Here is a 25,305-nt window from a genome sequence, read left to right on the forward strand (position 1 = left end):
TGTGTTTCAATAAAACAGCACAGGAAGGTGTCTGCAGCCAACATACAGCAAAAATACCATGCATTGTGAATTGCAGCACTCAGAGAAGTGGGACTATAAAAGTCATTATTGTAATAGCTTTATTATGTGCCATTTTTAAGTACATTTCCAACAGCTCCTTTTCTAATGCAAAACAATGCAGCCATTCTAAGCTTCCCCTCCTTATTTTTCAACAAACTTAGACATAGGCATTTTTTGCTTCTGCAGGAAAGGGAGAAAAAAAAATATAAAAGAAAATGATAGTCTGGAGGTCAGGCATCCAGTTACTGGAGAGTGGTTAATAAGGACAAGAAAACTTTTCATTATAAAGTAAACTGATGCCACTCTTCTCTAAACCTAACCACTGGTCCAGGAAATGCAATGGATGCTAGGATGCATTCATCTTACAAGGGAGTAACTAGGTCTCTGTGCCTCACGTGAGCTACAAGCAGTTACACAACAGCCACAAAGAAAGTTCTTTGGCCAGAAGTTAAAGATTAACCAGCTCTGTTTACACATTACCTAGCCTACTTCCAGCCACTAAACTCTCAGCATGTTAGAAAGCTCTAGCCTTTTTCCACAGAACAGCACCATGGATCATATTCTAGATTTACACATGCATGTGGTCACAGAGCTGAAACTCTAACAGCTAGTCCATAGAGGGTACCAGCCTATTACTGGTACCAGATGAAATGGCTACTCTCTTAAGAGTAAGGCTTAGAGAGAGAGAGGCTTAGTGATAAAAAGTCTCAAGTTATCTCCCCTTAACAATGGAGATTCATTAGGTTGGACTATAGTCAAAATAGTGTTCTTAAGTTTTATCTAGGTGAGAACTCATCTTGCATCCTCTCTTGGGGAGATTATTAACTGCACTAATTTCTCAGGAAAACTTTGTTCCCATTTTTCTGCATCTCTCATAAGATGTGTTTTAAAATCCTGCAATTTAATAATATATATCAGTTCAGATTATAGATGTGTGGCTTCCAAATTTCACATTTATAAGTGATGCTGCTTTTATAGTCAGGATACTGCAGTTAAAGTGACTGAAAGGGCTATTTCTGGATGTTCTCTAATTAAGAAAGGAAAGAGAAAAAAAAGGCATACTGATTTTAACCAAATTTTATTTTAAAAGGAAAGGGCATTTAAAATGTCTATCCAGGAAAATAATTAGGTTGCCAAATTTCAACTAAATGAGAATTTTGATGGATGGGCTAAAACAGAGATTTATAATGGAAACACTGACAGAAGAAGAATGAAAGCAGCTATTCAAAAATAAAACAATTTCAATTTTGTTTGATAACCAGCCTGTTAGCACACTGTACCCAATCAACTGGGGCAACATGCAGAAAAAAAAACAAAAAACCCAAAAAACCTTCTTAAATCTTTCATCTTCATTAGGCTTGCTTTGTTCATTGTTAATGGTACACCGATTAGCTTTCAATACATCCAAAGGACTGACATATCCTATGCCAGGGCAGATAAATATTAATTTTCTAAATTTTTTAGAGACCCCACGGGCCGGATAGAATGGATTGGCGGGCCGCACCCGGCCCCTGGGCCACATTTTGCCCACCCCCGGGGAAGAGGAAGGAGGAGGCATATCAAGGGCATCTGAGAGGGAGGGAGAACCAGCAGCTGAAGAGAGCCTCTGAGATGCCCAAATCTCTAGATGTAAGATGAGGGGCATACAAGAGTTGCAAAAATCATAGCTCCAGGAGATGAGGCTCAAGAAGCCACAACTCTCTCCCTATAGTCTCTTTCCTGCCAATGTGTCCAAATGCAACCTGTCCAGCAGAGTCTGATTGTCTGCCTCATCCACGTTCCACTCAGCACAGGAGGGATGGGGAGCAAAAACAACTTAAAAACCCTCTTGTATTTTTTGTACTCAAACTAGGGGGCACCCATGGAAATTAGCATGAGACAGGTTTAAAAATAACAAGAAAAAGTATTTGTACAACAGGAGTTTGTACAGGCAGATAGTACCGACAGGTTCAAAAAGAAACAAGCCAAATTCATGGACAACAGATCAATTAATAGCTATTAAACAGAACAGTCAGGGCACTTACAGACCTGCATAAACCAATGATGGTAGTAGATGCCAAGGAGGGTAATGAACAGGGATAGATCACTCTAGATAGCCTCAGCTCAGTGCTCTCTCTCTCTAAACCATCCACTCCTGCCATCGTCAGAGACAGGATACTCAGCTAGAATGACCATTGGCCTGACCCAGTATGGCACATCTTAAGTTCATATGTTCTGTATTCTGGGGCAATACCCCATGTCAACTAGAACAGCATTGGAGGCTCAAGCTGAACATCTATCAGATGGAAAAACCCTTAGTTCTTCAAGAGGTTAAGCTCTTACAATAAATAACCTCTATTTCCAGAGGTCCTCCAAGAATAGGAAAGATTGGTTTTGACATTGCTGGTATTTCTATAGAAAAAGTTACAGAGGAAGAAATCCTTTAAAAAAATCCTTTATAAAAAATTCAGAAAACAGAAAGGAGCAAAAGTACAATTTTTACACATCTTTTGCAGGTAGCCTTTAAGAAAAGCTTGGTAGAAAAGCCCCCTATTGAGATTCTGTTGTCCTAGAAAGGAAGTAAAATGCAGAAAAGGACAAACCCAGCAGATATTTTATTTGCTATAATAACATTGCTTACTCTAGTAATTAAATAACAATAAATGTAATGGCTTGTGTTTCTAAACAGCATTTCATCCAACAGCATGCATCTACACAACCAACAATGAAATGCCAACTCTGACCTTGATAGTAGGACTGTGCGAAGCTTCGGGTGCTGATTGGATTCAGCGATTTGGCCCTTTTTCCCTTCAAAGTTATATCATTTTGAATCTGAATAGAACCAAGAGACCAATAAAAAGGTCCAAATCGATTCAAAGCTCTCCAAATTGATTCATAAAAGAGCTTTGGACATTCGAGCAGCCCCCGCTCACTACTGCACGGTGCTGGACCCAGACTCTATGCTGCTAAGTAGGGGGCAGGGGACGGGGGCTGGAGGAGGGGACCATGGGGGGAACCCCGCCAGGCCCCATCCCTTGCCTGCTCCGCCAGCCTCTCCCCCCACCCCCCTGCCATGGCTGCTCCACCCTGCCCCAGCTCCTGGTTCTTTAAAAATAAATAAATAAATAAACCCAGCACCTACCAGCTGATGCAGAGGCCATTGGGGCAATAGAGATCGCCCCCCGCCTGGCGGGAGCCCATAAGTCTCAGGCTTTTTTTTTTTTTTTTAAAGGAACTGGGAGCTGGGGCTAGGCAGGGCAGCCATGGGAGGGGGCTAGGAGAGCAGGTGGGGCATATGGGGCTCATGGCAGAGCCCCCCATGCAGCATGGGGCAGTGGGGTGCAGCAGGGATCGCCCCCCTGCCTCGCAAGAATGGTGAGTGCGTGGGTTTTTTTGCTTTTTTTTTTTCTTTTTTTTAAAGAGCTGGGAGCTGAGGCCAGGTGGGGCAGCCATTGTCGGGGCTGGGGAAGTGGGCAGGGGATGGGGCCTGTCCAATTCAGAGATGTGGCTGATTCGGCAGCAGCTGAATCTCCAAATCAGATCTGGCTGAATTGATTTGGGACAGTGATTCAAATCACCAAGTCGAATCACTGTCCCCCAAATCGGCTGAATCCAAATCACATACTAGCCACTTCGCACAGGCCTCCTGGATAGCAAAAACCTGGTAAAAAACTGACACTCAGCTCACTAGACAGAACTACTTGGCTATGCACATTGGAAAAAGCCTCTGCTCTCAGGTTAAGATGTTCAAATGTATTTTGGAAATCAATGAAACTTCGGTACCTAACCTGCTTAGATGTTTTTTAAAATCCCACCAGACATTTTTGCATATTTAGGCACTTAAACACCCTTGAAAATACAGCGTTTAATGCTTGGGCAGAAGGTTTTTCGATTCTTAGTTAAAAGTTAGAAATAATGGAAATTAAAACTCAACTAACGAAGTAAATGATAACTTTTTCCCTTTGAAGTTCTATAATCAAGTCTGCAGGAGCTGTGCAGAACAGGTCAGACTAGCTCTGTAAATCAGTAATCCATTCTCCTTTCTTCAGTTTCTTTCTTTCTTTCATCTTTAAAGGCATAACTATAAATTATCCTTCATCCATTCTGTATTCATTTTTTTAACTTGTTCCCGTGAGGCAGTTAAAAAAAAATTAAAAACCATAGTGCTTGAGCTCACTCGGTAATACTGGCAGGCTGGTTCTCACTCCCTTTGATCACATAGCCCAGCAGATACAAATTATCAGAACATTATATTGACTTAACAAGAACATTAAAAAAAAAAAACCCACGCAATCTAAAGGCTCTATCTGGAAGCAACCTCCAGGTAACTGAGTTTTACAGTGCCATGAAACTAAATGAAAAAATAAGGATTCTACAGGCCACAGGCCCCTGATGGTGTACTGCCATCTGGTGGCAGATTTTCCTGTTAACAAACAGTTATCACAGGCAGCTTAAGAAAAAAAGATACAGGCAGTCCTTGGACTTACATCACAATTGGTTCCTGAAAACCGCGTCTTTAGTCGAAACGTTGTAACTCAAAACCAATTTTCTCATAAGAAACAATGTTATAAATGGGGGATTGGTTCCTGAACCAAGGCCCGATACCCTATTTTCACCAAAAATACCCCAGAATTTTGTACTCAATCAATTATAGATGAGTAATACAGCTACATTAATGTATTTATATTGTAAATAGCAATCATACTGATTTGGAAGGACTTCTCTGAGGTGACTTTGCTGGACTTTTTGAAAGGCTCTTGAAGAGTTCTTGGATGGAGCCTTCTCAGGAGTCTTGGCTGCATGTTTTTCTGGAGTCTTGTCTGCTTTCTTAAAGAAAGTGTCCAAGGAAGTTTGGACAGATATTCTCCAGGGAGATGTGCGATGTAGTGAACTTGTTCGCTGGTGTGGCGTCGCAGCAGATCAAGCGTTGTAAAGTCAAAACTGGTGTCGTAAAGTTGAAGTGGGGTGTCAGTTTATAAACGTTGTAAATGCAAAGCATTATAAGTCGAGGACTGCCTGTACTTAACACTGCTATGCAGAGGCTGATGTTTAAATGGAAGGATTATTTTCATACTGTTTACTAGAGGGAAGGGAGAACTTCGAAGAATTCATGACTAGCTCTCCTAAATACTAATATATGCATAAGCCTTTCTAAAATGTCTGTTACCATAGTCTCTAAAGACTCACCTGTCTGCCACACTGAAAAAAAAAAAACTGACTGGGGAGGAGGAGAAGCAAAAAAGTCACTAATAAAGACTGGTCTTCTCTTGTACTTGACCATGAGGGTCTCTCACAAATTCAAAGTCTCATGGCCAACAGCTGGGCTGGAAGAAGCCAGAACTAGTAAGCTTCATTACATTCTCTCAAGAACTGCCTTAAATGGACCATCCAGTCCAGTACAATGAGCCAAACGGCAGCCTGTACCATATGTTTCAGAAGAAGGTTCAAGAAAAGGTAGAAAGGCCAACTCCAGAATATGAGCCACTGACGAAGAGTTTCTTCTCAACTCCAAGCTGTTAATCGTTGCTTATATTCTAAAGCTTAAGGGCCAATATGCCTTTTATGCTTTTATCCCAGCTAATGTTCACTGTGAGTACTATTCATAAAAATAATTCACCTGTTTAAAATCCTCTTACACCAGATCTTGTGCTGTTGATTTCCAGGACCTAATTACATAGAGTTGGTGAAGGGGAAAGTGTTTCTCTCTATCAGACTTAACCCTAGTGATTGTGGACCAGATCCAAAGAATATGAGCATTTACACTGGAACTTTGGCAGATTCCAGGTGCTAAATCCAAATTTGCAATGTATCAATGAATGTCCAATGTCAATTATATAAATTGTCTAGGAAGCAGGGTCCAGAATCCAGGACTCCTCCTTAAAACCTAAATGCCCTAACAGCTAGGCTACAAGGTCAGGTTCTCTCTTCCTCTCCTTTTGGGCCCATGAATTTGCATTCTTTCCTGCACCATGGCCCAGGTTCAGCAGGCCTATTTGATGTGCCAAAGGTCATGGACTTTGGCCCATCACAAAAATCTATAAGCCTCTCTTAAGAAGGGAAACCACTGGGGACAAAGCAACCACTTACTTGAAACAAAAAAGTTTCAAAACCTATTACTTGAAACAAAAACTTGAACAAAAAAGAAAACCGGAATGGGAGTGAGGTCACAGGTTAATAATGAGGGATTCAGAAGGGGACACTGAGCAGAGCACACCAGCCTACACCCTCTGCCCCCGAATGAGTTGAGGAAGCCTGTGGACACAAACCAGTGAAACTCTGCCTGGAGACGTGACTGGAGGAGTGCCAGGAAGACAGCCCCACACTCACCAGGATTGCCCCTGGCCATAGCCTCCTTCCTGGTCCTATAGATGGCCAGCTTGGCTAGAGCCAGGAATAGGTTGACCAGGACCCAGCTTCAACAGGAAATTGAAGGCACCTAGCCAACACTATGATCTAGTGCAGAGGTTCTCAAACTGTGGTCCGTGGACCACCACTGGTCCATGAGCTCCATTCAGGTGGCCCGCAGAAAGGTGACCTAAGGCTAAAGCTGAGAAACATTACCCCCGACTTCCCAGAACTTTGCTCAAAAAACAGGCACATCCATAGCATTAGAAAGGCAAGACTACTGATATTAAAAGATGAGTTGTGTGCTTTGATTTGTAGAACAAAAAAAGTTTATTAAGTGGTCTGCTGAGACCCTCAGCAATTTTCAAGTGGTCCACAAAAAAAAAAGTTTGAGAACCACTGGTCTAGTGGTTACGGCACTCTCCTTGGAAATCTGGGCCAGGTTCATCTTCACTATCTTGATGGAATTATTTTAGCGTGCCCCTGAGCAGCATGTAATTGTTTGTCCCTCTATTACCTTACCACAGAAATAAAATCAAAATATGGGAACTTACAACATTGAGGGTCTGACTTAAATGCAAAACAGCAATAGCAACAAAGGAGTAATACTTTTTTTTGTTAAGACACTCAGGCTTGATGACATCTGAGAACATAACAGAAGCATAACTAAAAAGAGGCTCAGAAATATCAAAGCAGCAACAGAGCCCAACCATCAAACAGAACACGAATGAGTGAGGGCGATACAATCAGGCAGCAATTACATCAGTTTAATACCTGATGGATCCTCTGGTCCCTTAAGCAAGTGCTCAAGTTCCACTGACTTCAAATTCAAAGATAAGCATATGCTTAAGAGCTCTGTTGAATCAGGACCTCTATTTGAGAAGCAGTTTTTTCAGTGGATGGAGCCTTGGACTGAGGACAGGTTTACACTGCTTCTACAGTGCTTCTTTTCCACCTGGCCCTGCCCAGCCTTTCCCACCCCATGCACACCAAAACCAGAAGGGAGGCAATAAAGCTGCCCTAGGAATATCTCTCATCAGCACACACAAACTCATTTGAGACAGTGAGCTCAACTGAGGCAGTAGGAGCACTCTCAAAGCCAATTTCATTGCCTCATTTCTGGGGCCAGGCTTCTAGGCCATGTACTCATTAGTACCCCAGAAGCAGGTTAGGCATAGTCTTCAACTTGGGGTTCTGCCCCTGAAATGCACACACATCACTTCAACTCTGTTGTCCCTTTGCCACTCTTGTTTACCTTAGACTAAGAACTCCTCAGGGCCGAGACTAAAACTCTTTGAGGCACAGACAGATTCTTACCATGAATGTGTGCAATACCTAGAACAGAAGGGACCTGATCTACTTTGAGATCCCTGGGCACCACTGGAATATAACTAAAGCAATACTTTGAAAACTATACCCTGCACTGGTAGGAGTATATATTTGTGATTTAGCCAGTTGTTTCTCTCTAATTTTTATGATCCCTATAAAATTCAAAATTCAGGCTGCCATTTTCTCTTTGTAACTTATCTTAGCTCGACTAAAATATAGTCATGGCACGAGTTAAGGACACATTTACCATGGTCAATTCACTCCCAAATCTTTCAAGGACACCTCATAGCCCTCATCTGTTCAGTGAAGGCCAAGTACAGACTTTTAGTTTCAAGCAGGAGAATCATGCTTCTCCCAGTAGAAACCAAAAGCGCACAAACGGTCACACTTTCTCCCAGACCCGTAATCTGGGAAAGTTCTGAGAGAAAAAGAAGCTGATTCCAAAAAAGGGAGAAGTCAGTCCAAGGACAGTTTCTCCTGGGAAAATAAATGTTTGTAAACTTTCTCCCAGCTTCACTCCCCCCAGGGACCAGAGGAGTACAACCTTGGGAATGGCCCCTGTGTCTTCCCAAAACTAGGGTCACCCCAGCTTAGAAGGCATGAGGCAGCTGCTCTTGCCTGCACCTACAGAAAGGATGGGAAGGAGAAGAGTAGTCATCAGCTGCTCCTTCCCGGCTCCTCGCACTCTGGGGACTCTGGTTTAAGAAGCAAGCAGGGGCCTTTGCTACACTGCTCTGCCCGCTTGGCTCCCAGGCACCAAGGCTTTGCCCCACTCCTCCCTTTGCCTCCCAGACTAGTCCAGGAGATGAGGGAGCATCATCCACTACTCTTTGCAGCCCCTATTTCAGGACAAGGCATGGGGCTTTGCCAACCCCAATGGCTCCCCGCTGCCTCCTGCACTGTCTAGGTGGGCATCAGGAGCAGTGATTTAAAAGCCAATGAGGCCAGGAAGCAGGCTCAGGAAAAGCCCCTCAAAACCCAGTTGGATTTTAAATTTCCGCCCATGCTGCCCAGCTGGGCAGAACAATAAGCAAGGGGAAGCCGGAAGGGTCAAGTGCTGGGCTTAGGGAGGCTCTCCCCAGAGTAGCAAGGCAAAGCACCTGCCTGCTCCTCACACTGGAGTCCTAGGTGTGTGGAGCAGCTGGGGGCTTCACCGTGGGTTTCAGTCCATTCAGCTTCCAGTGCACAGAAGATGGAGCAGTGTTGTCCCCTGCCTAGTTCTCACTCCAGAGTCCCAAAGTGAGAAGCAGGTGGGGGGTTGCCCCACTGCACCCTCCATTCTGCTCCCTGAGACTGGAAGCAAAGAGGAGCAAGTCCTCAGTCTGGGGCTTTGCTCCAGCAGGAGGAAAAAGGAACAGCAAGGCAAAGTCCCCAGCCCCTTCCCCAAGCTGGGCACTGTCTGGCTTGGGGAAGGGACCAGAGGCATTGCCCCAGTGCTCCTTCTACTATGCTCCTGGAGACCAGGAGTGGAATGGGGGAAGCTGTTCCCCAGCCACTCCCTGGTGAATATTACCCACCCATAGTCTGGGAAAGACATAGGGAGTTTTCCCTTGTTGTTTCCCTTTCCCCACTCCCCACACTTGGGGACTGGAAAGAGTAAAGCAGGCACTAGCTCCCATGCCTTTCCTAGTCTTTGGAAGGTGAGGAGAGTGGGAGAGAGGGGCCAGCTACAGTCTAAACATCTGTATGATTCCTTTCAGAAAGATTTCTACTGGTGGAAAGTTCTGGCCTAAGTAAAATAGAATAATCATGAACTTTTCTAACATGGCATCATCTCAGTATTACATCTGGATTTACTGTTTTATCAACATTGTATTGCTGTTTACACAGTTATCTACAAAAACACCACTGGGACCACCCATGAATCGATATTTTCATGCATATTTATAAGCATGTTGTTTAACATCTCCAGCTTATCTACAAAATGATAAATCTTGAATTACCTGCTTTTATTGCTTTGCACACTTAATGTCCGTATAAACCCAGTGTTATTTTTTTTCAGTATAGGATTTTCCAGTTTTGTAAGCACAGGAACACACACACACACACACACACACACACACACACACACTCTCTCTCTCTCTCTCTTTGTTTGGAGATGTGTTTTTAGCTGAGCACAATCAATAAGCCACCATTCAGTTCAAAGAGGTTTTTATCCAAGTGATTAGAATACTGAAAAGACTGAAAAGGTTAGGCTTGGTCATAAGAAAATCAGAGCTGTATGGGGTCCAACCTGAAGCATCTGTAAGGTTGTTCATGTTTAGTGCACCATGTCAACACAGACATATTTGGTAGCATTCTAGTCTGGACATATGCATTGAAAAGACAAAATACTAGGAAAATCTGCAATTCTTTGAAGTGCTCTAATTTTTCAACTAACCTCGTAAACCATCTTTAACATTAAAAGAAAAAAAATCAATTGCAGAACTTGTGCTATTACCAGTGCTAGGAAAAAAATGTCTGTAATAGAACTTTCTCTTAAACACTCCTGATTCTGTGTATATCGGACTCAAACCCTGTGGTTTGGGTCTGAGTGGGTGGCCCAGTTCCACTGAATTCAACCAAGGATGTGGCTCAGTTCTCTGGAATAAAATCCTAAATCACTGACGAATTCCTGTTGACTTCAAAGGGGTCAGGATTTCTCCTGTGGGCTTTCCAGCTGAGAACCTGGTCCAGTTCTGGTTAAATTTTAGGGTTCCACTGTTTGGGATAGTGGGTTTAGAATTCCCCATGCCAAATCACTTGGCATGCCATTCCTTCCCACCCAAACTCTGCTATCAAAACCTGTATGGTACTCATCCAGCAGATATATGGAAGGGTGCAGCTATTAAAAGCTGAGTGTAAAAAGCAATTAATCCGTATTTACAATGGCATAGTTGATGTACCAGTAGGCTACAATAAAAATTTTAAACTATTCATCATTATTTGTATTTATTATTCCACCCCAGCTATCTTTTATCATAGAAGCTTAAATAAAAATATGTAATGGCAATGGGTGATGCTGTTGATACTTCCTGCAATGAGTAATCTCCCATTACTGCAACAGTACAGATAAATACTCAGCCAGCTCTGCCCAATTGATTTAAAGCAAGGTCACACACACGAGGTGTCTGCTTGCCTGTTTATAAATCTCTGACCTCGATGTCTGGCTGGTGTGTTATGCCTCAAATGTGAGCTGAACAAAAGATAGTTCACAGGTTTTTATTACAGCATTACCTTTAGTATCATTGTTAACAGGTATTTCACACTTCATAGACACCGCAGTTAATGCCACTATTAAGTTACAGTAACTAACCTTTCTTTAGCCTAAACTCTTTTCCAGCTTTTACTGCACTGTGTCTAGCCTATTCTCCATACTGACAGTCTGATTGCTAGAGATTCCCTTGTGGGAATCAATACAAAGGTGTAAAGGTCCTTAACTCAGATACAGTATATTGGCTGCTGACAGATGTGGGGGGAAAAAAAAGTGCTTTAGCAAAAGCAGCAGCATATTAGTTCGACCTAGCACTGAAGTGTCTGCGTAGATCAGGCATTGCAACGGAGTTTTTTGGTGCTTTTATCTAAAGATGATTCAATCAGCTTTAGATTTAAAAATGCATCACTACAGCACCCAACCTACACAGGTGTTGGGTGGCCCAGGTCCAACTAACATGATGCCTCTTCTGGGCATGCGCTGGGCTCAGCAGGGGGGTATGCTGAGTTTTAGGCAAAGCACCATTGGGAGGAGGGGTGGGGTTTACACCTGTAAGTAGCCACCATGAAGTACCACCCCAATTTACCTGAGGATTCAAGATGTCATCCCTAAAATCTTTCAACAATTGGTCTTAGATGAAAGGAGTGCCAGACAGCCCACCTGCACAGTTGCAGCTGCACTTGAAGTCTCTACATTTCAGGTCCCTATTCCCAAAGACCAGTGAAGAACCTTTCTTCTTTCACTGTACTCTACTTAGTCTGTAAGCTCTTCAGGACAAGACTGTCTCTTTATGTGTACTCAATACAACATGCCAGTGATATCAGGCTGCTAATGTAATACAAATAATAAATATATAATAGAGCCAACTGGCTTCAGACAAGACAGACAGCTGCAGAAAAAACTGTGCTCAGGGCACACACCTCTGCAGTGCAGTGAAGACAAACTGGCCAGCTAAGATTTCAAGGCATTAGCACAGACCGGGTTCCTAAGTTTGCCAGCTTTTCAGTTACACTGTGCACCATATGAACTAGAACTAGTCAAAAGGCTAGAAACAACAACGGTTCTTGAAGTAAATAGATGACTGGCAGGGCTGTACGAAATGGCTACGTTTCATTTCGGTTTTGGACTCGGCCATTTCAGAGGGACAGTGATTCGTTTTGGTGTTTTGGATCACTGTTCCATTTCAATTTGGCCAAACCTGTTTTGGAGTTCTGATACTGTTTCGGTGATTCTGCCATAGGCTATAATGGGGAATCACTAAAATGCCTATAACTTTGTCATTTCTTGCCTGATTCAAATGAAAATTGCAGGAATGGTAGCCCCTTCTGCCAGGTTTCAAGGAGATAGGGTGCAAGGGTTTCCGTGAAATGGCATCTCAAACTGTTCAAAGCAAAACTCATGACACGTGTGTGTATGTGTGTAGGCAGAGTGGGATGAAACCAGCAAGAATGGTAGCCTGTAACAGGGGGCCTTCCTGGTGCCAGTTAGATTTCCACCCACCCACCTGTTTCTGAGCCAACTGCCCAACCCTCTTTTTCTGCCACACCTTGATGGAAAACTGATTCAGATGTTTCACAGGTGGGAGGCTGCCCATCTAGATGTCCTGGGGTGAAATCCATTCTGCAGCTCCATACCTCCCCTACACTGTGCCACATGCCTCGCACATTGCAACCTTTACCCCCTCCAGCTGTGGTCCCCTCTCTGGGACCTTTGGCTCCCTCTTAGGCCCTGGCCCCCTCTTCAGGCCAGCAAGAATCCTGAGCCTGTGGCTCTGGGGATTCCTTACAGTGGGCCCCTGTGTGTATGTTAAGGAGCAGCGGGATGAAAACAGCAGGGATGGTAGCTGCATCTGAGGCCATGAAGCCTCCAGGTTTCAAGGACATATATGCAGGGGTTTCTGGGAAACTGCACCTACAACTGTTCAAAGCAAAATTTGGGGTGGGGGGAGGGGGGGGAGGGTGCGCACAGCGGGATCAAACAAGCAGGGATGGAAGCCTGTAATAGGGGGCCTTCCAGTGTCGGTTAGATCTCTGCCCACCCACCTGTTTCTGGGACAACCACTTACCCCTCTTTCCCTGCCACACCTTGATGGAAAACTGATTCAGATGTTTCCCAGATGGGAGGCTTCCCATTTAGGTGTCCTGGGGTGACATCCATTCCACAGCTCCATACCTCCCCTACACTGCAGCCCATGCTTCACACATTGCATCCTTCACCCTCTCCAGCTGTGGTCCCCTCTCTAGGACCTTTGGCTCCCCCTTAGGCCCTGGCCCCGCCTCCAGGCCAGTCGGAATTCTGAGCCTCTTGCCCTGGGCATTCCTCGCAGTGGGCCCCTGGCCCTTTGACCCCACTTTGGGCCCTAGCCCCAGCATAGACCAGTCAAGGGTACCTCTGATATCTTTTATTAAACCAACTGAATAGTTGGAGAAATTTATTTTGGCAAGCTTTCGAGTTTAAAAACCATTCACCTGGCTGAGGAAGCATCTACAGTTGGTGTGTGCTCTTCCTGGAAAGAAGGAATAGTAAAGAAGCCAGACGAGCCTATGAACTTAACTTCATCAACCTCCTAGATACAGAAACTCATGGACTCAATATAGATATGGGATTTATGACATACTATAATCTGCCCGACATCTGACTTCCCAAGGTACCTCTCCACTTGTACCTACTACATCCCCCTCCCCACCTGCACCCAGCCTGTCCCTCACCCCCTGACACCTCAGTTTACATTTTCACTGATTGGCTTTCTTGCTTGCATTGCATGCAGGCCTCTGGCTTATTTACTATTCCTTCCATCCAGGAAGAGCATACACACCAACTGCAGACGCTTCCTCAGCCTGACAAAAGGGTTTTAAACCCAAAAGCTTGCTAAGCTTTTAGGCTAAGCATTTAGGCCCCTGATTTCTAGCGGTGACATCCATTCTGCAGCTCCATACCTACCCTATACTGCAGCCCATGCCTCACAGATGGCATCCCAGGCAGCTAAGCTCACCTGGAGCCTCACAACTCCACTGCAACCAGCAAGCCTCAAGCCTCTCAAAGATCTTATAGGTCTGGGCTTTCCCTAGCCAGGATTCTGCATGTGTGGTGGCTGGAGGTTATAAGGCGCCTCCTACTCACCTTTCACCATGGCGGTTTGCAGACTTTGCATTTCTTGGGGGCTGCCGCACCACCAGCAGTCCCACCAGGCCTCCCAACCCTGGCAGGGTACAGTTCCTCCCTCAAGTACTCCCTGCATGCTTCATAAAGGGAGGGCACCACCAGTGTGATGAAGGTGATGCATGTGGGCACATGTTATGATGGCTTTTTAAGATAAAGCTCAGGGACAGATCGCAGACACTAGCCAGCTATAGATGTCAATATCAGAGCAGTCCTTCCCCTCCTCTCTTCCCCCTCCTTCTGAGTTTCTGTTTCCCCGCAAGCCCACCTCTGAAACATTCCAAAACTTCCAAAACATTCTGAAATGTTTCAGGTGGTTTCATTTTGTTTTCGAGATGTTTCAGAGCTTTCCATTTTGGTTTGGATTTGGTGTTTTGGGCGCCAAAATGGGCTGCAACACCTCTGAAATGAAACGGCTGCCGAAATGTCTCACAGTCCTAATGACTGGTACTTCTATGCCTTGGGGATCTATCATTCTCAATCCTGGTTAGGAAAGAACTAGAAATGAGACTGTATCTGATAATCCAGGTCTGGTCTGACTCTGAATTTGACGCCTTCTGTGGTGGCAAGAAGCCCCTACAGGCACCAAGGGGGCTGGGGGAAACCCCAAGAGCCCCTGTGGGGAACAAACAGATCCCCCACATTCCAGGAAACTTACCTTTTGGAGCGCAGTCAGAGCTAGAACCAGAGCCGTGGCAGATACAAATTATCAGAACGTTATATTGACTTAACAAGAACACTAAAAAAAACAAACCCCACATAGTCTAAAAACTCGATCTGGAAGCAACCTCCAGGTAACTGAGTTCTACACTGCCGTGAAACTAAATGAAAAAATAAGGATTCTACAGGCTCACAGTTGCCTGATGAGAGAGAAACGCTTTCCCCTTCCCCAACTCTATGTAGGCCAACTTTGCCTACATAGAAAGCTATGTCCCAGCTAATGTTCACTGTGAGTATTATTCATAAAAATAATTAACCTGTTTAAAGTCCTCTTACACCAAGTCTTGTGCTGTTGATTTCCAGGACCTAATTACATAGAGTTGGCCTCTCTTTGCCTATTCACAAGCAGAGCCGTGGCCGTGCGAGCCGGCATTACACTGGCTCTTTTAACAGCTGATCCCAAGGCAGGGGAGCACCAGGCTAATTGCGGCGGCTGGGGAAGCTGCCATGGGAAGTTTAAAAACCCTGCCGGAAGCTGGCAGGTGGGGAGGAGAGAGGGAGAAAGCCAGCAGGGAGCACGCTGGGCAGGCGGTGACTCAGGTGGCTGGCAGGAGCATTGCTGCAGGTATTGTGCCTGCGCCCCTGCACTAGGTTAGGGATGATCAATCCCCGGCTGCCTGTATTTCAGAGTCTATAAAAGCATCTCTCTCTCAGGGGGAGAGAGAGAGAGAGACAGAGATGTGAGAAAACAGGAGCCCAGCCCTCTGGCACCAGGGTCTGGGGCTCCACATGCCTTAACATCCAGACAACTGACCGGTGCTGAAGCTGACACCGAACCCCTTAGTAAAGGGGCTTACAGGGAATGGTGGAACAACGAGACTAACGCCCAAGCAGTTGGCAAGTGGATGGAGTGTAGGGGAGGCGGAGCCCTAAGGAACATTGTGGTGCGAATGCGAGTACTTCCGTCACCAGGTCACCCGAGAAGAGGAACACCACTGAACCCCTCCTTTCACCCAACAACAAGTCGTGGCAGGAGAGTTGAGGGGGCACTCTGGTAAAGGGGGACGGTACAGTACTCACCATGCACACGAGAGATGCCACACCTGCTGTAACAGGATTAGGGGAGCTAAAGCACCAGCATGTGTGTTATACCTGTGTACTTCTGTATTGATCCAAGTGTAGGAAAGCTACTGACACTTCAACCTTGTTTCATTCAGGGATAAAGCTACAATGACTTGTATAACTACAGGAGCCTGCAGATATAACACTTATATTGCAATAGCTGATGTGCACTCCCATGTGGAAGCCCAGCGCCCCCATTTTAAAGCAATTTAAAAAGTACATTTGTCCATAGCCTCAGTATGAAAACCACACATTTCATTAAAGAGGTACACACCTAAAAGCATAAACAAGGCCTAATACATACCAGATGTGATCAATAAACTCATAGCTGTTTACTTCAATAGATACACTTAGGATCATAGGTACATAATAGGAGTGGAAGGGACCTCACAAGGTCATTTAGTCCAGCACCCCACTCAAAGCAGGATCTTCCCTGACTAAAACGTCCGAGCCAAGTGTCTGTCCAACCTGCTTTTGAAAATTTGCTCTTGAAAATTTCCAGGGATGGAGATTTGTTGCCAGCCCTGGCCAATTTCAAGGGGCCTGGGCTAAGCTGCAAAATGTTGCTAAGCAGAAGGCCCAAAGCCTGTTTCTGAGGAACTGTAGTGTGAACCTTTGCAGATGTGGCAACTAAATTGGTTAGCAAGTAAAGGAAGGCATCAAACACAATTAATAAAGCATAAGACCTGAAAGGAGATAAGGGAAGACCATACATTAAATAATCCATATATACTATATCATAGCTTTATCTTAAAATAGTAGCAGTAGTGGTTGATGTAACCAAATGTACTAGATGTTATTTTGCTATATATTTTGTTAAAATGCTTAGAGCATTTGTAAAAACCAAAACAGCCTTGTCAGAGAAAACCATAAAGTAAGGTAAAAAAGAAACAGGAACAACATTCCACAATGGGAAAGGAGAGGAGATAAGAAACCCTCCCTCTACCTGAGTATATAAATCCCAACTAACTGACACCTTCCAAGTCCACAAGAGATCTGGTTCAGTCCAATTCCAAAAGTTTCAGTTTAACAAATACATTTAAATACAGCCAATCAGAGATCATTTATTAGAAGCAGCCACCTAGAAATACTGGGCATAGGTGGGAGGGAAATTTGGGGAACTTGGCAAATTCAAGAAGACCTGCTGTGCCACCCTCCTCCTACCTCTTGGGTTAATGCACCCAGCATGCTATTGCTGGTTGTTTTTTGGTTTGTTTTTTTTGCAACAAGAACACATTTGGCTCATATTCAGATTCTGGTCCCCTGGAACCTCCAGGTCCTTCTCTGCCACACTGCAGCCTAGCTAGTCATTCTCCAGTCTGTATTTTTGCACACAATTATTCTGTCCCAAGTGCAGAACATTGTACTAGTCCTTGGTGAATTACATCTGATTGATTATAGACCATTTCTCCAGTTTATCCAGATAATTCTGGATCATAGCCCTGACCCTCCAAAGTATCTGCAACTCCACCCAATTTGGTGTTATTCAAAAGCTGCATTCAATCCTGTCATCCACATCATTAATAAAGATGTTAAACAAAACCAGACACAGGACAGAGCCCATATGGTACCTTTTCCCAACTAGAAATTGAAGATAATGATTCAAGAAGCTTCTCAATTATTCTCAAGATCTTCCCCATACACCATTTTAAGGACAAATACCATATTTACTTGAAGCTAAGATGACCATGAATTTAAGATGACCCCCCCCCCAAACAATTAGATTCTATATATGGAAAAATTATATTTTTTAAATAATTTTTCAGCTATAAAATTTAATTATCAGAGGTTTGTCTTGAATTTGTCCCCCTCCCATGGCAACAGCAGGGAAAATAGTGGCTGGGAGTCAGGTGACCCCTGTGCCTCTGCTCCACACCAACTTCCTCCACCTGCAGCCCCTTTCCCACACCTGTTCAGGCTCTGTTCCCTGAGCACATGGAATTGAGGGTAAAATTTGGAACACAAGACACTGACAAAACACTGACTTTGAAATAAACATACCTGTAGTAATTTGCATATTGGCAAATTACTATGGGTACTTATAGACTTTGTTCATCCAGAATTAATGTTTTTTCTTGTTTTGAAAACTCCTACATGGTTTTTACTCCACACTTTTTGAGCAGCACTTCTATACTAACCTACACATAATACAAACTATGCATGATATTAGTCCAAAGCCAAAAGGCTCATGATTTTCCACACAGTTCACTGGGCCAAGCCCCAGGAGACTAAAAAGCATTTAAAGCCATGGTGACCCCACAGCTCAACACCACTCAGCATGTGTGTACCCCACAATGAATCCATATGATAATTAGCACCTCCACTCATTACTACAACTGGGTGTTCTTGTCATGAGCCCTGGGATCCTCCAAAAATTTATATGAAGGTGAGGCATGGGGCTGCCTGGTCTCCACCTCATAGAGGATGGGGCCACACCAATCACATGGGACAGGTAGAGAGAGGAGGAAATACAGCCTCTAATTTACACAGATGTTTCATGAAGTCTGACAGACATTTAAGGATGGTAAAGAAACAAATATTAGGAAATGGGAAAGAAAGGTGCTGTTCAGCTGTGGGAGTGAAGAGAAAGTCAAAATGTGTGTAATGTTGCAGCTCACCATGAGTTGAGAAAGAACTGGTGCTGAGGGGGACTGAACACAATGGGTTCTATATTTTATTCAGAAGGACTGCACTAACCTAGGCTTGTGGTAGGTTCCCATCAGCATCTCAGCCTTTTTGGCTAAAATCAAATATAGACAAGCTTTAACAGATCATATCTAGCTGGTGTCAGTTGACAAGAGTGCTATTGACTTCACAGCAGCCAAAGATCCAGCTCTTGATTTTCATTAGCATGAAGGAAAACTTTTTTTTTTTTTTTTTTAATAAAAAGACAGGGAAATCAAAGAGCCTGTAAAAAATAAATTACTCTTTCACATCAGAAGAGAAGCCAGTAGTTTTGCTTCTATTCCTTCCCTGATTTCTTTGATCAGCCTTAGTAATTACCCTATGTTCAGTTAAACTCAAGAAAGCTTCAATCTATATATAGCTGGTTGGGTCAGCAAAAATGAGTACTCTGATTTAATCGCAAAAAGCTCCCCAGATAAAGCAGAAGCAAAAGCAGTAATATAAATCAATCCAATTCTGTTAAATCAAAAACAGTGATGTGCACTGGTAAAGCTGATGCACTGGTACAGTGATGACAGAAGCTTGAATGGCACAGTTGAAACCAGCTTATATTTGTCATGCCATATAGAAAACGTTTCTTAGTAATACTTTAGCAGCTCTGAATTAGCAGAATGTCTAGTACTTAGCTGCATGGCATGCAGCGCTCTCTTGCAGTTTTGTCACATGCTGTCACTTATTTAGATGCTGTTCTTACCTCTGCAGCTAAGTAGTTCCCAGTTGCTAGATGTTTAAATCTGAACAAGCTATTCCATTGTCCTGCTCCTCCCCGGCATGGATCATGATGTACAACCTACCAGCAGAAACACAGATGGACAGTCATACCAGGAAGCTTGAGGATCATACTTAAATACCTAGGTCATTGCTAAGTCACCTCATGCATTCAGAGTAACTCTTAATTATGTTGAGATACTAATTATACTGCAGCTGATCCAGACAATAGTCAATATACATTTATGTAAACTACATGATTAGAAATATTCTGCAAGCAAGAGAAATCCTATGCATTACCACTTAACTGCCACAGATAACAGCTGTTTATATTTATATCTCACTGTGCACCAGGAAGTGTACCTCCTTCCATGTTTCATATTTTAATTCATCTGCCAATGCAAACATTACAAGCCAAATTCTGCTCAGTGGCATGAATATAAAGCAGTCCCTATGAACTGGATGGAGCGAATGCAGTTATTCTATATTTGTACAGGCATTAAGCAAGGCAAAATTTAATCCCTTTATTTTTTGTGAGAGCTGATGAAATTCCAGAACTCTATATAAACTTCACCAAAGTAAGTAATGACTGACTCAACATTTGAACTGACTAACACTCTCATTTGAACTGAGAAGGATGTTCTTCTTTGTATGTCCTTGACTGATCTTTCTAACTGCCTTCCAATCAGGTATTTCTGTTCTCCCATTCACAGGCCAAGTGACCACTGCCTAAGGACTGCAGCGGTGTACCTCGCATAGGCAGGCAAAAATAGGAGTTTGTAAACTGTCTGTTTTCAGTGCATAATATTTGTCCAGGATTCTGGATCCTTGGGAAAAGGAACTTTGTGACTCAAGTAATAAAAGTTCTAATATATATCAGCGAAGTGTGTACATCTAACAAAATACATGTTCATGTAGACTCTCATGGCCAAATCTGAATCAGTCTTGTAGACACAATTCCCCAAAGTCCTTTTTAGTAAGTGTCTAAATCACTAAAAGTAATCCAAATCAAGCCTGCTCCATGGCTGCAAAATCACCGAGGTATGTACACTCCTTAAGTACCTTAAGTTTTGGCCTGAAAAATCCCAAGGATTCAAGTCACATCTCTGGCTTGGATAAAATTTGCACCATTTACACCAGATCTGGATTTGACCCTTTTCCCTTTTATTTCAGGACCAGTGCTGGCCCACAATTTTTTGGGGCCCCCTGCAAGAAATAGTTTTGGGGCCCCCTGCCACAAAGAAGCCGGATAGCTTAGCTGTGGGGCCCCCTGCAGCTGCAGGTTTCACAGGATAGGATGGGCCAGACATATAAAGAAAGAAAACACCCTCTCCCCATGCCTATTCATTGCAAAAAAAGCATCTCATAAATGTTCATTCTACCCAAACTGCTTCATAAGATAATAATAGCTACTGAGAGATGATATCAAATGACCATGAATTTTTCATGTTATGATGAAGTATTTTTACTGAACACTGGTCTTTGTATCCTAAAATATTTATAATAGACAAAAACTACCTCTATTTCCCACAGTGCTTTGGAACTTGTTGCAGAAGTGGCTGACTGACGCAATGTTGTGCGAAGAAATATATGTTGATTCTTCTCATATTCATCACAAGTCAGAAACTTCTCTTGCTCTGCATGAAACAGTCTAACAACATCTCCCTGGAAGAAAATGAAAGGGAAGGGTTAGTAAATAGAAAACAGAGCAATGAGATTCTCTAGGTCAGGCTGTGAACCATGTAAAACTGGAACAACTCCACCAACACCATAAGAATCAGTGGGAATGTGGGCTGCTGGAAGTGGGTTCCATTTACTTTTTTCTCCTGTTGCTGAGGGAGACACGTTTCAGTTTCACAGAAAATGAACAGGTTAGAATTTGAAAATGTATGCTGAGAGAAAATATATAAAATGGTAATAGAATTTAAAAAACCCTACTTCAAAGAATAGTGATGACAATGAAAAGACAATGAGAATACAACTGTGGTCACAACTTCATGCTGATTTTCAAATTTTAGGAGACTGTTTTAATCGAGTTTCTGTTTCACTCCTCCTCACAACTTTGGCCCTGCATTCTGCCAAGGAAACAATGCCCCAGCTATGCCTGCACAAGGCCTTGTTTGCAAAAGGCTGAGTGCTGGTGCTCCCATGCTGGAGAATCATGTTTACCAGGGACCTCGCCAGCTCATGAGGTTTCCACTGCCTTTCTCATCCTTCTTGAAAACATAGCTGCTTCAGCTATTATCACACAGGCTCTCTGCTTTCACTTTTTGGCCTCCTTTACTCTGCAGTGCTACCCCCTCTTAACTCTCCTTCTGCCTAACTGGTTGTTCCATCAGTAATGCTCTCAGGGAGACTTTTCTCCTCTACCTTACCTCTCTCATAACTAAAGCTGAACTGACATGTCCAATTCTCCACTGTCTTCCACACTATGTTACTTCTTACATCTCCAGGTTTTTATAATATACTAGAGTTCTGATCTAGTTGCATTATATATACATGGTCGGAAAACAGGAGCAAATAATTATGCCAGCTGCCAGGCAGCGGAGAATCAAGGCTCTCTCTCTTCATCTCTGGAATTCCAGCTTTGACCCCTTCCTTTACCTTGCTCCACACACCCAGGCCAAGTCAACTTCATCCCACTTCATCTCCCACAACCTTTTTAAGATTCCACCTCCCCTCTCTGCTCAGACAGTTTTAATTCTCATTCCCGATTAATCATTCCCCATCTTAAAAACTGCAACATCCAGGTCTCTGACCTTTCTGCTAATTGCATGGCCTCTCATTCCCTCAAAGAAAACAGCCACCCATCATAGCCCTCGTCTCCAAATCCCCCTAATTATATCCCTCTTTTCTACTGTATCAGATACAAGCTTCATCTTTTCAAGGCATTTCACAAGATTGCCCTCAGTTGTTGCTCTTGTCTATCACTGTAGTGTACCTATCCTCCCTTCTGGGGTGCCAGGAGTAGCCACTTTCTAACAATTACAGCTTAGAAAATTGCAGGAGGGGTGGTGGTATGCATTATGAGGTAGTGACAATAATCCATTAAAATGCAGGATATCAAGTTTTTGCTTTAGAGATAGTTTCCTATTTCTTGTTGTTTGCAATATTTCACTTAGGAACAGTTAACCTGAGGATGTCATAATAGCTATGAATCTTGAAATTAAAGTTTAAAAATATGTAATTTATACTTACTCCTTTAAGTACATCATCTCGGTAGCTACTGTATTTCATGAACAAAGTTACTTTCCAGCTTGTATTGCAATTTACAGCATTTACCTGTTGTAAAAATATATGAATATAACTAAAGGTTTGGAAGCTGTTTGATCTCTTACATATTAAAGTGAGTAAAGCATTGTTAAAAGGCAGCAGTAAAATCTTTGGGGTAGAGACCATCTTTTGCTCAATTTGTGCAGTACCATGAAAGCAGGCCCCAAGCTTACTATCACATTCAACTTGATAATTGAACAGTGACAATGAAGGCTGTCCAGCAGGCAAAATGTTATGTTCTGTTAGAGTCCAGTCTTGCAAACATTTACATCTGGTTGCAGTGTTTACTAAGGAAGCAGGTCTTTGGGGTCTGCTACATCAGTGACTCCCTGGTACTCTTGATATTGATTGCTCCCAAGAATCTCCTACTCTCCTGGTCCAGTTCGCATGCATCAAACTCAGAAAGGTTCCTTGTGGGCACTCCCCAAAGCCACTCTCAAGAACAGCAGAGACCAAGGTCTTGAGAACACCTGAGGGGAGGACATTCCCAAAGCAGTTTCACTGCTGGATTTGTAGGTTTGGCAGACAAAGTGGGGGAAATGAGAGGGGGGCATGCTAGGGAACATCCTGTCTTGAGAGTTCATGAACATAGTGTGCACACGTCCTCAGATACTCAAGAGCCTTCAGGAGGCATGCAAAATTTTGCCTAGAATGAACACACTTTGGTTTTCATTTAGATTGCCAAGTGGACCATCCATTTTCTTAGTGGTAGTGTCAACAGACCTGAGGCTGGTGTATGTTGTTGGCTTTTAGCTTATGATGGGGCAGGGAATACCACATTCTGCCATGCAGCTACACCTCTTATGTGGAACTCACCTCCTTGCAGCCTGGGTTATCCAAAAGCTCTATACTGCTGGCATGCAGAGGCTGTCCTGCATTGACTGGCATCAGTACAACTTTATCCCCCACAACAACCTGGAGGTCAGAAATAAATTACTATTTAGACATATGTAATTATCCAATGAAACAAAGTAATACTACATTTTTTAAACTTGACTCAGCATGCTCAGATCACTTGGCCAAATTATGGTACAGCTAAACTCATGGATCAAGGAACCCTTGCCAGTCAATCAGATTATGCAACTTGGTTGGTTTCAAGATTTCACACTAATAAATCTCAGCAATCTCAATGAACTTGCTACTCAATTATTCAACAGTGACTTGGGGTGAAAAACAGTCCTGGGGGCCTATAAATTCCAGTTCTGTAAAAGCAATAAATCCAGATAGAAGTGGCTCTAAACTGTTCTCCACTCCCAAGTACTATGAGCCAAACAGCAAGCAAACCCTGAAAATAATCTGGAGTTTGGCACCAAGATACATCTACATCTCTTGCCCTGAATCACCATTTCCCAAAATATATATATAAATATTTGATTCCACAAGAGCAGCCAAGTTTTTCCTGCACCAAAATGTATAACTACTATGGTCTCAGATCTGGAATGAATTAAAGTAGCCTCAGGGGTACTATAAATTATATCCACTGGTTGTTTCCCTAGGGATTATTCACCATTTGAAAATCAGAGAAGTGTAAGCATACCCTTCCCTCTGCCTTGAAATTCACAAAACAAAGGGGCTGGTGTTTGGCATGGGGATCAGATATGCCAACCAAAAGATTCTCCTACCCTAGACTAGGGGAATTCCCTGATGACCAGCTACAGTCAGATTCCAGCCCCTTTGCATTGCCTAAACTGCAAATGGAAGTTAGTTCTGAAGAAATCATTAAAATAGTCTCCAACCTAAAATTGTAGTGATGTGTCTTAAGAATTCAGCTCATACCTGAGGAAGGAAATAAATCCAAGCAGAGTAACACCATTAGCTCTGCTAAAACTTTGGTGCTGGTGCTTGGATTTGGCTACAGAATTCACAGCATGCCTAAGCACACACATAGACACATGCACGTAAAAAACTACAAAGTATCTAATAAAAACTGTGATCTAACAACTGCCAGGTGAAATGCTGCATGAGCCATGCTTCTTCAGAACACAAATGCACACAGATGATTTCTGCATTGATCAACATTTGCCATGAACACACAGCCAAACTCATCTTTTGTGGAACATCACTGAAATTAACACAGATGAATACAGCACATTTTTGAAGGGGGTGAAAAAAATAGGTTTCACATTCTTTAACAAGAGTTAAATAGACATTGGTTTTAAAAAGGTGCCATCATGCTCAGAATACATATAAAATCCAATCATATCTCAGAAAAAAAAAGAAATGAATTAAAGGAATCCAGGATAATGACAAAAAGGTGCATTTACAGTGCATTATTTATACAATGCATTCCTGCATGCCATGCTTCAGATAGACTTTACTTACAGTAATATATGAAGTTAAGACCAGACAATTCATTTATCAAAATAAATCACCAGGCTTGCATCCTGCAGAGTTGAGTCAGGACTTCAAACTCTACTGAAAATACAGCTGTATTATAACAGTAACAGGACTGAGAAATACATACGTCTAAGCATCCCATTTAAACAAAGGTCATTGAGGGGACTGAAGAGGGACAGGATTGAGGAGAGAGACACACCTCTGATGCCCTCAATACACAATGGGAAAGAAATTGTGACTCAATCTCACAATGCCAGCCTCAGTCTCTCACCTGCATTCTTCAAGTCCACACCAGCAGCTTCTCATCTGTGGTGGCTCAGCTATAATGGCTGACATACTGACACACTGGGTAACACTCCATGCTGCTGTCATTTTGCTTCCCACCTCTACAGAAGTGATTCCATAGAGCCTGCTTCTCCACCCACCCCCCAGACTCTGAAGAAATAAAAACACAG

The 25,305-nt window shown here is 43.2% G+C and overlaps 1 protein-coding gene across 5 annotated transcripts in view; it reads right to left on the reverse strand.

The window, feature by feature from the left end:
- The window catches only part of ITPR2 (inositol 1,4,5-trisphosphate receptor type 2), a 425,347-nt gene that overhangs the window by 316,704 nt on the left and 83,338 nt on the right, over nt 1-25,305 (reverse strand). For 3 of the 5 annotated variants that reach the window (XM_019498344.2, XM_006270092.4, XM_014607327.3), the window contains exons 6-9: nt 23,330-23,428; nt 22,439-22,522; nt 20,759-20,905; nt 19,227-19,322 (exon numbers count right to left, since the gene is read on the reverse strand). In XM_019498344.2, the coding sequence (XP_019353889.1) occupies nt 19,227-19,322; nt 20,759-20,905; nt 22,439-22,522; nt 23,330-23,428 (426 nt within the window). Of the gene's footprint in view, nt 1-19,226; nt 19,323-20,758; nt 20,906-22,438; nt 22,523-23,329; nt 23,429-24,835; nt 24,929-25,305 lie in introns of all 5 variants that reach the window. The other 2 variants (XM_019498346.2, XM_019498345.2) reach the window with 2 other exon arrangements.

This window comes from Alligator mississippiensis, chromosome 4 (genome assembly GCF_030867095.1).
Source record: "Alligator mississippiensis isolate rAllMis1 chromosome 4, rAllMis1, whole genome shotgun sequence".
Taxonomy (NCBI): Eukaryota; Metazoa; Chordata; order Crocodylia; family Alligatoridae; genus Alligator; species Alligator mississippiensis.